This window comes from Bufo bufo, unplaced genomic scaffold (genome assembly GCF_905171765.1).
Source record: "Bufo bufo unplaced genomic scaffold, aBufBuf1.1, whole genome shotgun sequence".
NCBI classification, from domain to species: domain Eukaryota; kingdom Metazoa; phylum Chordata; class Amphibia; order Anura; family Bufonidae; genus Bufo; species Bufo bufo.
In genome coordinates, this window is record NW_024401150.1 from 135,163 (window position 1) to 150,000 (window position 14,838).

Here is a 14,838-nt window from a genome sequence, read left to right on the forward strand (position 1 = left end):
CTTCATTATCACATGTATATAACTGGAAGACTGGCACCTCAACGGTCTATGGTGTTAAGCCCTTCATTATCACATGTATATAACTGGAAGACTGGCACCTCAACGGTCTATGGTGTTAAGCCCTTCATTATCACATGTATATAACTGGAAGACTGGCACTCTCAACGGTCTATGGTGTTAAGCCCTTCATTATCACATGTATATAACTGGAAGACTGGCACCTCAACGGTCTATGGTGTTAAGCCCTTCATTATCACATGTATATAACTGGAAGACTGGCACCTCAACGGTCTATGGTGTTAAGCCCTTCATTATCACATGTATATAACTGGAAGACTGGCACCTCAACTGTCTATGGTGTTAAGCCCTTCATTATCACATGTATATAACTGGAAGACTGGCACCTCAACGGTCTATGGTGTTAAGCCCTTCATTATCACATGTATATAACTGGAAGACTGGCACCTCAACTGTCTATGGTGTTAAGCCCTTCATTATCACATGTATATAACTGGAAGACTGGCACCTCAACGGTCTATGGTGTTAAGCCCTTCATTATCACATGTATATAACTGGGAGACTGGCACCTCAACGGTCTATGGTGTTAAGCCCTTCATTATCACATGTATATAACTGGAAGACTGGCACCTCAACGGTCTATGGTGTTAAGCCCTTCATTATCACATGTATATAACTGGAAGACTGGCACCTCAACGGTCTATGGTGTTAAGCCCTTCATTATCACATGTATATAACTGGAAGACTGGCACCTCAACGGTCTATGGTGTTAAGCCCTTCATTATCACATGTATATAACTGGAAGACTGGCACCTCAACGGTCTATGGTGTTAAGCCCTTCATTATCACATGTATATAACTGGAAGACTGGCACCTCAACGGTCTATGGTGTTAAGCCCTTCATTATCACATGTATATAACTGGGAGACTGGCACCTCAACGGTCTATGGTGTTAAGCCCTTCATTATCACATGTATATAACTGGAAGACTGGCACCTCAACTGTCTATGGTGTTAAGCCCTTCATTATCACATGTATATAACTGGAAGACTGGCACCTCAACGGTCTATGGTGTTAAGCCCTTCATTATCACATGTATATAACTGGAAGACTGGCACCTCAACGGTCTATGGTGTTAAGCCCTTCATTATCACATGTATATAACTGGGAGACTGGCACCTCAACGGTCTATGGTGTTAAGCCCTTCATTATCACATCTATATAACTGGAAGACTGGCACCTCAACGGTCTCTGGTGTTAAGCCCTTCATTATCACATGTATATAACTGGAAGACTGGCACCTCAACGGTCTATGGTGTTAAGCCCTTCATTATCACATGTATATAACTGGAAGACTGGCACCTCAACAATCTATGGTGTTAAGCCCTTCATTATCACATGTATATAACTGGAAGACTGGCACTCTCAACACATGGAACCATATGGTTTAATGCAAATCACAATGTTTATTAATAAGTTTATAAAAAGAATAAAAAGATAAAAATATACACTAACACTGAATAGGTAAAAAGGTTTCACACAGTATTATGCTGATCATATAATGATGTCATAAATCATATATTTGAACACCCGATATTCAATGTTGATCCTTATATTGTTTTAGAGGCCGGTGCAGGAAAAAAACATGAATATTCACATATAAATTCCTGTAAGTGGAAAAGAAAGAAAAGGAAGTCCTCCTTATTTCTGTCCTAAATGAAGGCAGACGATGCGAGATGGTGTTCGCTGAGATAAAGTCAATGTTTCTGTGGTAGATGACTACTTCTTTCTTCTCTAGGTATAGCTTGGTAATTGGCAGTAGAAATGTGCCTAGTGATCACCCACTATGTGGGCTTACCTGTCCTTGGTGCCGGTCAGTCAGGTTACTCGGGGCTCGCTGGATGCCGGCGTCCCGGCTGTTTCGCTGTCAGCGTCCCACGTGAGTTTGGAGACGGATTAGTCGCTCCGGAAATGAGGTGTCGGCACACAGGATAGTGTTCGTTGATTTTCTTAACCTCAACCGTTCGTTGTGGCGGCCAGAATCAAACTTACAGTGCACTGTTATGGAAGTATATTCTTCTCACAAATGGGTCATATTCTGATCTCCTATTTGGATCTCTTGAAACCAAACGCGTTTCGGGGAACGCTCTCCCCTTCTTCAGTGGTAATTGAGTTCATGGGGCGTTCGCCTTTTTTCCGATGGAGGATCACATGTTTGGCTGTTTACCAGCACTGCAACCCTCCCTCGGAGAAAGGCGCATGTACCCTTCCTTCATCCAATTAAATGCTTCTTGGGAGAGAAATAAATGTCCCAAAAAAACTTTCAAAAAAACTCTGAAAACAAGATGTAGAGAAAAACATATGGGTATGATCACACTACTTTGTAGATGTATCCTTATTTGATACATCACAAATTACTAAATAATATCAATATGTGTTTTTTATGGAACTATTACATTTTGAGAAATCTAGATAAGATAACACATAGAGATATATATAATGTTGTATGTGATGTATAATAATCAACAAAAATATGAAGATTCACAATGTATCAAACATGCAACTCACAATTTTACTAGTTGATTTTATGTTTATATTTTTTTAAATAAAACCTTCATGCTGAAAAGAATGATGGAAATATCCTAAATATATAACGACAGACGTAAATGCAGATTGACTGCATGGATACGGAATAGACCACAATAAATGACATATAAGGCTAACTATGGCCCGTGCAACAAAATCCTTTATGGACTTTATACCATAAGGGAAACTACAACTTTTGGCAAAAAAACGCATGTGTCAAAAATAAAACGCATTAAAAACGCAACACAATCGCAAGTGGAAAAATTGAAGAAAAATCGAATATATGAAAAGGACTATAAAAAAGTTATGAAAGACATTAGATATAAAATAATCATACTGAAAAGAACTAAAAATGGACAAAAATGAAAAATGTATACATTCCATGTCTGTTTTTGGAATTCACCAACTGAGGGTATAAAAACCAATCAGACACAAAGTAGGGCCATTACCACTGAAGAAGGGGAGAGCGTTCCCCGAAACGCGTTTGGTTTCAAGAGATCCAAATAGGAGATCAGAATATGACCCATTTGTGAGAAGAATATACTTCCATAACAGTGCACTGTAAGTTTGATTCTGGCCGCCACAACGAACGGTTGAGGTTAAGAAAATCAACGAACACTATCCTGTGTGCCGACACCTCATTTACGAAACGACTAATCCGTCTCCAAACTCACGTAGGACGCTGACAGCGAAACAGCCGGGACGCCGGCATCCAGCGAGCCCCGAGTAACCTGACTGACCGGCACCAAGGACAGGTAAGCCCACATAGTGGGTGATCACTAGGCACATTTCTACTGCCAATTACCAAGCTATACCTACAGAAGAAAGAAGTAGTCATCTACAGCAGAAACATTGACTTTATCTCAGCGAACACCATCTCGCATCGTCTGCCTTCATTTAGGACAGAAATAAGGAGGACTTTCTTTTCTTTCTTTTCCACTTACAGGAATTTATATGTGAATATTCATGTTTTTTTCCTGCAGCGGCCACTAAAACAATATAAGGATCAACATTGAATATCGGGTGTTCAAATATATGATTTATGACATCATTATATGATCAGCATAATACTGTGTGAAACCTTTTTACCTATTCAGTGTTAGTGTATATTTTTATCTTTTTATTCTTTTTATAAACTTATTAATAAACATTGTGATTTGCATTAAACCATATGGTTCCATGTGTTGAGAGTGCCAGTCTTCCAGTTATATACATGTGATAATGAAGGGCTTAACACCATAGACCGTTGAGGTGCCAGTCTTCCAGTTATATACATGTGATAATGAAGGGCTTAACACCATAGACCGTTGAGGTGCCAGTCTTCCAGTTATATACATGTGATAATGAAGGGCTTAACACCATAGACAGTTGAGGTGCCAGTCTTCCAGTTATATACATGTGATAATGAAGGGCTTAACACCATAGACCGTTGAGGTGCCAGTCTTCCAGTTATATACATGTGATAATGAAGGGCTTAACACCATAGACCGTTGAGGTGCCAGTCTTCCAGTTATATACATGTGATAATGAAGGGCTTAACACCATAGACCGTTGAGGTGCCAGTCTCCCAGTTATATACATGTGATAATGAAGGGCTTAACACCATAGACCGTTGAGGTGCCAGTCTTCCAGTTATATACATGTGATAATGAAGGGCTTAACACCATAGACCGTTGAGGTGCCAGTCTTCCAGTTATATACATGTGATAATGAAGGGCTTAACACCATAGACAGTTGAGGTGCCAGTCTTCCAGTTATATACATGTGATAATGAAGGGCTTAACACCATAGACAGTTGAGGTGCCAGTCTCCCAGTTATATACATGTGATAATGAAGGGCTTAACACCATAGACAGTTGAGGTGCCAATCTTCCAGTTATATACATGTGATAATGAAGGGCTTAACACCATAGACCGTTGAGGTGCCAGTCTTCCAGTTATATACATGTGATAATGAAGGGCTTAACACCATAGACCGTTGAGGTGCCAGTCTTCCAGTTATATACATGTGATAATGAAGGGCTTAACACCATAGACCGTTGAGAGTGCCAGTCTTCCAGTTATATACATGTGATAATGAAGGGCTTAACACCATAGACAGTTGAGGTGCCAGTCTTCCAGTTATATACGTGTGATAATGAAGGGCTTAACACCATAGACCGTTGAGGTGCCAGTCTTCCAGTTATATACATGTGATAATGAAGGGCTTAACCCCATAGACCGTTGAGAGTGCCAGTCTTCCAGTTATATACATGTGATAATGAAGGGCTTAACACCATAGACCGTTGAGGTGCCAGTCTTCCAGTTATATACATGTGATAATGAAGGGCTTAACACCATAGACAGTTGAGGTGCCAGTCTTCCAGTTATATACATGTGATAATGAAGGGCTTAACACCATAGACCGTTGAGGTGCCAGTCTTCCAGTTATATATACATGTGATAATGAAGGGCTTAACACCATAGACCGTTGAGGTGCCAGTCTTCCAGTTATATACATGTGATAATGAAGGGCTTAACACCATAGACCGTTGAGGTGCCAGTCTTCCAGTTATATACATGTGATAATGAAGGGCTTAACACCATAGACAGTTGAGGTGCCAGTCTTCCAGTTATATACATGCGATAATGAAGGGCTTAACACCATAGACCGTTGAGGTGCCAGTCTTCCAGTTATATACATGTGATAATGAAGGGCTTAACACCATAGACCGTTGAGGTGCCAGTCTTCCAGTTATATACATGTGATAATGAAGGGCTTAACACCATAGACAGTTGAGGTGCCAGTCTTCCAGTTATATACATGTGATAATGAAGGGCTTAACACCATAGACAGTTGAGGTGCCAGTCTTCCAGTTATATACATGTGATAATGAAGGGCTTAACACCATAGACCGTTGAGGTGCCAGTCTTCCAGTTATATACATGTGATAATGAAGGGCTTAACACCATAGACCGTTGAGGTGCCAGTCTTCCAGTTATATACATGTGATAATGAAGGGCTTAACACCATAGACCGTTGAGAGTGCCAGTCTTCCAGTTATATACATGTGATAATGAAGGGCTTAACACCATAGACCGTTGAGGTGCCAGTCTTCCAGTTATATACATGTGATAATGAAGGGCTTAACACCATAGACCGTTGAGGTGCCAGTCTTCCAGTTATATACATGTGATAATGAAGGGCTTAACACCATAGACAGTTGAGGTGCCAGTCTTCCAGTTATATACATGCGATAATGAAGGGCTTAACACCATAGACCGTTGAGGTGCCAGTCTTCCAGTTATATACATGTGATAATGAAGGGCTTAACACCATAGACCGTTGAGAGTGCCAGTCTTCCAGTTATATACATGTGATAATGAAGGGCTTAACACCATAGACCGTTGAGGTGCCAGTCTTCCAGTTATATACATGTGATAATGAAGGGCTTAACACCATAGACCGTTGAGGTGCCAGTCTTCCAGTTATATACATGCGATAATGAAGGGCTTAACACCATAGACCGTTGAGGTGCCAGTCTTCCAGTTATATACATGCGATAATGAAGGGCTTAACACCATAGACCGTTGAGGTGCCAGTCTTCCAGTTATATACATGTGATAATGAAGGGCTTAACACCATAGACAGTTGAGGTGCCAGTCTTCCAGTTATATATACATGTGATAATGAAGGGCTTAACACCATAGACAGTTGAGGTGCCAGTCTTCCAGTTATATACATGTGATAATGAAGGGCTTAACACCATAGACCGTTGAGGTGCCAGTCTTCCAGTTATATACATGTGATAATGAAGGGCTTAACACCATAGACCGTTGAGGTGCCAGTCTTCCAGTTATATACATGTGATAATGAAGGGCTTAACACCATAGACCGTTGAGGTGCCAGTCTCCCAGTTATATACATGTGATAATGAAGGGCTTAACACCATAGACCGTTGAGGTGCCAGTCTCCCAGTTATATACATGTGATAATGAAGGGCTTAACACCATAGACCGTTGAGGTGCCAGTCTTCCAGTTATATACATGTGATAATGAAGGGCTTAACACCATAGACCGTTGAGGTGCCAGTCTTCCAGTTATATACATGTGATAATGAAGGGCTTAACACCATAGACCGTTGAGGTGCCAGTCTCCCAGTTATATACATGTGATAATGAAGGGCTTAACACCATAGACAGTTGAGGTGCCAGTCTCCCAGTTATATACATGTGATAATGAAGGGCTTAACCCCATAGACCGTTGAGGTGCCAGTCTTCCAGTTATATACATGTGATAATGAAGGGCTTAACACCATAGACAGTTGAGGTGCCAGTCTTCCAGTTATATACATGTGATAATGAAGGGCTTAACACCATAGACCGTTGAGGTGCCAGTCTTCCAGTTATATACATGTGATAATGAAGGGCTTAACACCATAGACAGTTGAGGTGCCAGTCTTCCAGTTATATACATGTGATAATGAAGGGCTTAACACCATAGACCGTTGAGGTGCCAGTCTTCCAGTTATATATACATGTGATAATGAAGGGCTTAACACCATAGACAGTTGAGGTGCCAGTCTTCCAGTTATATACATGTGATAATGAAGGGCTTAACACCATAGACCGTTGAGGTGCCAGTCTTCCAGTTATATATACATGTGATAATGAAGGGCTTAACACCATAGACCGTTGAGGTGCCAGTCTTCCAGTTATATACATGTGATAATGAAGGGCTTAACACCATAGACCGTTGAGGTGCCAGTCTCCCAGTTATATACATGTGATAATGAAGGGCTTAACACCATAGACCGTTGAGGTGCCAGTCTTCCAGTTATATACATGTGATAATGAAGGGCTTAACCCCATAGACCGTTGAGGTGCCAGTCTTCCAGTTATATACATGTGATAATGAAGGGCTTAACACCATAGACAGTTGAGGTGCCAGTCTTCCAGTTATATACATGTGATAATGAAGGGCTTAACACCATAGACCGTTGAGGTGCCAGTCTTCCAGTTATATACATGTGATAATGAAGGGCTTAACACCATAGACCGTTGAGGTGCCAGTCTTCCAGTTATATACATGTGATAATGAAGGGCTTAACACCATAGACAGTTGAGGTGCCAGTCTTCCAGTTATATACATGTGATAATGAAGGGCTTAACACCATAGACCGTTGAGGTGCCAGTCTTCCAGTTATATATACATGTGATAATGAAGGGCTTAACACCATAGACCGTTGAGGTGCCAGTCTTCCAGTTATATACATGCGATAATGAAGGGCTTAACACCATAGACCGTTGAGGTGCCAGTCTTCCAGTTATATACATGTGATAATGAAGGGCTTAACCCCATAGACCGTTGAGGTGCCAGTCTCCCAGTTATATACATGTGATAATGAAGGGCTTAACACCATAGACAGTTGAGGTGCCAGTCTTCCAGTTATATACATGTGATAATGAAGGGCTTAACACCATAGACAGTTGAGGTGCCAGTCTTCCAGTTATATACATGTGATAATGAAGGGCTTAACACCATAGACCGTTGAGGTGCCAGTCTCCCAGTTATATACATGTGATAATGAAGGGCTTAACACCATAGACCGTTGAGGTGCCAGTCTTCCAGTTATATACATGTGATAATGAAGGGCTTAACACCATAGACCGTTGAGGTGCCAGTCTTCCAGTTATATACATGTGATAATGAAGGGCTTAACACCATAGACCGTTGAGGTGCCACCGCCCGGCTCCTGTATAGGCTGGATCAGGAGCAGGATAGCCATATTAACTTTAACTCAACACCGCCATCTACTGGCATTGGTGTGTATTGATAGACTGGAGGAGATAAAATCGCGTATAGTTAGTAACGAATTGCGAAAAAGGGAGCGGTAGCGATGACACATCTGTAACTGCAAGTGCCACAATCTCCCCGACGGCAGCCGACCCAATCTCCCCGACGGCAGCCGACCCAATCTCCCCGACGGCAGCCGACCCAATCTCCCCGACGGCAGCCGACCCAATCTCCCCGACGGCAGCCGACCCAATCTCCCCGACGGCAGCCGACCCAATCTCCCCGACGGCAGCCGACCCAATCTCCCCGACGGCAGCCGACCCAATCTCCCCGACGGCAGCCGACCCAATCTCCCCGACGGCAGCCGACCCAATCTACCCGACGGCAGCCGACCCAATCTACCCGACGGCAGCCGACCCAATCTACCTGATAACATACACACAGGGGGAGATGGTTGTAAGGGGTGTGATAATTAGAGATGAGCGAATCGAAATTGATGAAGTGGAATTCGATCCGAATTTCAGGAAAAATTCGATTTGCGCCGAATCCGAATTTTCCTTGCGCTTTGTGGTAATGAATCAAATTTTTTCCTAAAATGGCTGCTGCACATGTGAGGACATGAAGCAAGGAACTCTGGGAAGGCGGGATCACCCATAATGCCATGCATGCAGCCAATCAGCAGCCAGCCAGCCCTGTGATGTCACAGCCCTATAAATAGCGGCAGCCATCTTGGATTCTGCCAGTTTCCAGTGCACTTAGTGCAGGGAGAGACGTCAGCAGGCGCTAGGGACAGTGCGAGGAAAAACTTCATTGTGCTGAAAAAACTATTTACAAGTTCAGGGAAAGGACAGGGAGGAATCATCCCACAGCATTTCTGCAGAACAGGGTTCAGTCGGGGAGGTTACAGCCTGGGGAACAGGAACAATCCTATTACACCTTGCTGCACTGACTGCGGAGCCACATTGCCATAATACAGCTCTGTAATTCCAGCAAACCGTTCTGGTTATCGGGGTGTAAGTTCTGTGTGATACGGCATTAACAGGGTTATTACAGGGGATATCTGCCCTTGTGCGGCGCAGTTATATGTTCTAAAGCCCTTTTTTGTGTGTATTAGTGGGAAAAAGGGCTTATTAGCCGTTGTGCAGTGAAGTGAGAAAATTACAGAATTTTTTGGGGTGTTTTGATTTCCTTTTTATGTATTTATTTGATCTAACAGTATGTCAGACAGAGAAGTGCCAGGCAAAGAACCAGGGGGTGTAAACTTATGCACAGGAGGTTATACTCACATGAAGGACCAGGGGGTGTAAACTTATGTACAGGAGGTAATACCCACATGAAGGGCCAGGGGGTGTAAACTTCTGCACAGGAGGTTATACCCACATGAAGGGCCAGGGGGTGTAAACTTATGTAGAGGAGGTAATACCCACATGAAGGGCCAGGGGGTGTAAACTTATGTAGAGGAGGTAATACCCACGTGAAGGGCCAGGGGGTGTAAACTTATGTAGATGAGGTAATACCCACATGAAGGGCCGGGGGGTGTAAACTTCTGCACAGGAGGTTATACCCACATGAAGGGCCAGGGGGTGTAAACTTATGTAGAGGAGGTAATACCCACATTAAGGGCCAGGGGGTGTAAACTTATGTAGAGGAGGTAATACCCACATGAAGGGCCAGGGGGTGTAAACTTATGTAGATGAGGTAATACCCACATGAAGGGCCAGAGGGTGTAAACTTATGTAGATGAGGTAATACCCACATGAAGGGCCAGAGGGTGTAAACTTATGTAGATGAGGTAATACCCACATGAAGGGCCAGGGGGTGTAAACTTATGTAGAGGAGGTAATACCCACATGAAGGGCCAGGGGGTGTAAACTTATGTAGATGAGGTAATACCCACATGAAGGGCCAGGGGGTGTAAACTTATGTAGAGGAGGTAATACCCACATGAAGGGCCAGGGGGTGTAAACTTATGTAGATGAGGTAATACCCACATTAAGAACCAGGGGGTGCAAACTTATGTAGAGGAGGTAATACCCACATGAAGGACCAGGGGGTGTAAACTTATGTAGAGGAGGTAATACCCACATGAAGGGCCAGGGGGTGTAAACTTCTGCACAGGAGGTTATACCCACATGAAGGGCCAGGGGGTGTAAACTTATGTAGAGGAGGTAATACCCACATTAAGGGCCAGGGGGTGTAAACTTATGTAGAGGAGGTAATACCCACATGAAGGGCCAGGGGGTGTAAACTTATGTAGAGGAGGTAATACCCACATGAAGGGCCAGGGGGTGTAAACTTATGTAGATGAGGTAATACCCACATGAAGGGCCAGGGGGTGTAAACTTATGTAGAGGAGGTAATACCCACATGAAGGGCCAGAGGGTGTAAACTTATGTAGATGAGGTAATACCCACATGAAGGGCCAGGGGGTGTAAACTTCTGCACAGGAGGTTATACCCACATGAAGGGCCAGGGGGTGTAAACTTATGTAGAGGAGGTAATACCCACATGAAGGGCCAGGGGGTGTAAACTTATGTAGATGAGGTAATACCCACATGAAGGGCCAGGGGGTGTAAACTTATGTAGATGAGGTAATACCCACATGAAGGGCCAGAGGGTGTAAACTTATGTAGATGAGGTAATACCCACATGAAGGGCCAGAGGGTGTAAACTTATGTAGATGAGGTAATACCCACATGAAGGGCCAGAGGGTGTAAACTTATGTAGATGAGGTAATACCCACATGAAGGGCCAGGGGGTGTAAACTTATGTAGAGGAGGTAATACCCACATGAAGGGCCAGGGGGTGTAAACTTCTGTACAGGAGGTTATACCCACATGAAGGGCCAGGGGGTGTAAACTTATGTAGAGGAGGTTATACCCACATGAAGGGCCAGGGGGTGTAAACTTATGTAGATGAGGTAATACCCACATGAAGGGCCAGGGGGTGTAAACTTATGTAGAGGAGGTAATACCCACATGAAGGGCCAGGGGGTGTAAACTTATGTAGATGAGGTAATACCCACATGAAGGGCCAGGGGGTATAAACCTATGTCGAGGAGTCCGGGTCTGGCGGGACACGCCTTCACCTCTACGTCGCCGACCTCTAGCATGCAGTCACCCTGGGCAGTCACCTGGGAGGTGGTCCATCTGGGTCTCCCTGCCTCCTTAATATGCCCACTTACCTGCGGGTCAGTTTGGAGGTCAGCTTGCTGAACAGGTTGGATGTGGCTCGGGATCGACTCTGGTTTAACCCCTCATGAGGATGGGTGGGGGAGCTGGGGGGTGGATTCTGACCCCTCCGATCTCTCACATGGCCGCCATGGAAAGTGCTGCGGACATTGGATCCTCGGGAGAGGCTGCTGCGCTCTGCAATGCTCTGCGTAGAGGGCGATGGTGCAGGTGGGCGAGAAGAAGTGGAGCTGAGAGAGAAGACAGAGGGCGGTGAGGAGGAGGAGCACCACCCAGAAGGAACACCCACCACCCCGTCCACCACCTACCTGTTCTCCTTTCCATTATGGAGCAGGGAATGGCGCTCTGAAGCATGGCGGTCTGTGCACACATACGTGTTCCTGCGGCCCATCACGCCTGGAGGAGTGTTCATCTGCTGGACAAAGGGAGAGATCATGGCACCCTCTCCTGGCCTTCTCACAGCTGAAGACTTGTTACAAAGTATCTATGCTGAATTGTAGCAAACCATCAGTAGTGTGAACAGATATACAGTAGATAAGGATTTTCTACAATAGAAATTGCAATGACAGCAAGCAGAGATCCTAAAAAGAGCTGATGAGAACGTTGCAGAAGCTTTATGTCAAAAAGTCGGGGCACGGGCCATTTAAAGAGAGAACAAGGCAAGGCGAAGAAGTTACGGGAGGAGAGACATGAGGGTAACCTGCTGATCTCCAGGGAGAGGCACAGGTATTCAGTGGAGACCTTCAGGTACTCACAGGAGTATTACTCCACAAGTACCACCCTAGTCTCCTCCACATGTGACTGTACAGTCTCCTCCTGTATATATACTACATAGGACAGTAAACTGTATATATACTACAGAGGACAGTATACTGTATATATACTACAGAGGACAGTATACTGTATATACACTACAGAGGACAGTATAATGTATATATATACTACAGAGGACGGTATACTGTATATATACTACAGAGGACAGTATACTGTATATATACTACAGAGGACGGTATACTGTATATACACTACAGAGGACAGTATAATGTATATATACTACAGAGGACAGTGTACTGTATATACATATACTACAGAGGACAGTATAATGTATATATACTACAGAGGACAGTATAATGTATATATACTACAGAGGACAGTATAATGTATATATACTACAGAGGACAGTATAATGTATATATACTACAGAGGACAGTATACTGTATATATACTACAGAGGACAGTATACTGTATATATACTACAGAGGACAGTATACTGTGTATATACTACAGAGGACAGTATACTGTATATATATACTACAGAGGACAGTGTACTATATATATATATATATATATATATATATATACACACACACACACACTACAGAGGACAGTATACATACTACAGAGGACAGTATAATGTATATATACTACAGAGGACAGTATACTGTATATATACTACAGAGGACAGTATACTGTATATATACACTACAGAGGACAGTATAATGTATATATACACTACAGAGGACAGTATACTGTATATATATACTACAGAGGACAGTATACTGTATATATACACTACAGAGGACAGTATACTGTATATATACTACAGAGGACAGTATACTGTATATATATACTACAGAGGACAGTATACTGTATATATACGACAGAGGACAGTATACTGTATATATACTACAGAGGACAGTATACTGTATATATACTACAGAGGACAGTATACTGTATATATACTACAGAGGACAGTATAATGTATATACACTACAGAGGACAGTATACTGTATATATATACTACAGAGGACAGTATACTGTAGATATATACTACAGAGGACAGTATACTGTATATATACTACAGAGGACAGTATACTGTATATATATACTACAGAGGACAGTATACTGTATATATACTACAGAGGACAGTATACTGTATATATACTACAAAGGACAGTATACTGTATATATACTACAGAGGACAGTATACTGTATATATATACTACAGAGGACAGTATACTGTATATACACTACAGAGGACAGTATGCTGTATATATATACTACAGAGGACAGTATTAGGGATCGACCGATTATCGGTTTGGCCGATATTATCGGCCGATATTGAGGTTTTTGAACGTTATCGGTATCGGCATCTATTTTGCCGATATACCGATAACGTATGGGGAACACAGAACGCGCTGCTGACAGCGCTCTCTGTGTTCCCTCCGCAGCACAGGGGAGAAGGAAGCAGTGTCTCCTCCCCCTGTGCTGCTGCTGCCGCTGCCGCCAATGAGGGGATAGAACATAAGAGGAGGGGAGGGGCTGTGGCCGCTGCGCCACCAATGAAGATAAGCCTTTCATTCATTCATATAGAGGAGGCGGGAGCTGGCTGCAGAATCACATAGCCGGCTCCCGACCTCTATGAGCGGTACTAGCTGCGGTCCGCGGTAGTTAACTCCTCAGGTGCCGCGGATCGCAGCTACCGCTGATAGAGGTCGGGAGCCGGCTATGTGATTCTGCAGCCAGCTCCCGCCTCCTGTATATGAATGATCGATAGACTTATCTTCATTGGTGGCGCAGTGCGCCCCCCCAAGCCCCCCAGTATTAATCCTTGGTGGCGCAGTGCGCCCCCCCCCCCCCACCCAGTATTAATCATTGGTGGCAGTGGCCACAGGATCCCCTCTCCCCTGCTCCTCCGATCGGAGCCCCAGCTGTGTAAGCCTGGGGCTCCGATCGGTTGCCATGGCAGCCAGGACGCTATTGAAGCCCTGGCTGCCATGTTCAGCTCCATGCTGCTGTGTGCACTATGCACAGAGCAGCAGGGACAGTGTGAGATCCTATTCACCCTGATAGAGATCTATCAGGGGGAATAGGACAAGGGTTCTAGTCCCTAAGGGGGTTAAAAGTTAGTAAAAAAAAAACACAAAAATATTAAGTATAAATGAAAAAGATTTATAAAAAAAAAATACACATTAACAATAAACATATTAATTTTCAGCAGATTTGTGTAGGAATTTTTTTTTTTTCTCAAAAATGAAAATTCCCAGAATATCGGTATAAATTATCGGCTATCGGCCTGAAAGTTCACAAATTATCGGTATCGGTATCGGCCCTAAAAAATCAATATCGGTCGATCCCTAGACAGTATACTGTATATATACTACAGAGGACAGTATACTGTATATATACTACAGAGGACAGTATACTGTATATACACTACAGAGGACAGTATACTGTATATACACTACAGAGGACAGTATACTGTAT

General features: G+C 43.4%; 1 protein-coding gene across 1 annotated transcript in view; it reads right to left on the reverse strand.

The window, feature by feature from the left end:
* Positions 1-14,838, reverse strand: part of LOC120984653 (MAP/microtubule affinity-regulating kinase 4-like) — a 55,372-nt gene that overhangs the window by 22,698 nt on the left and 17,836 nt on the right. Inside the window, exons 2-3 of the mRNA XM_040413408.1 lie at positions 11,880-11,986; positions 11,565-11,801 (exon numbers count right to left, since the gene is read on the reverse strand). Coding sequence (XP_040269342.1) covers positions 11,565-11,801; positions 11,880-11,986 — 344 coding nt within the window. The remainder of the gene's footprint in view (positions 1-11,564; positions 11,802-11,879; positions 11,987-14,838) is intronic.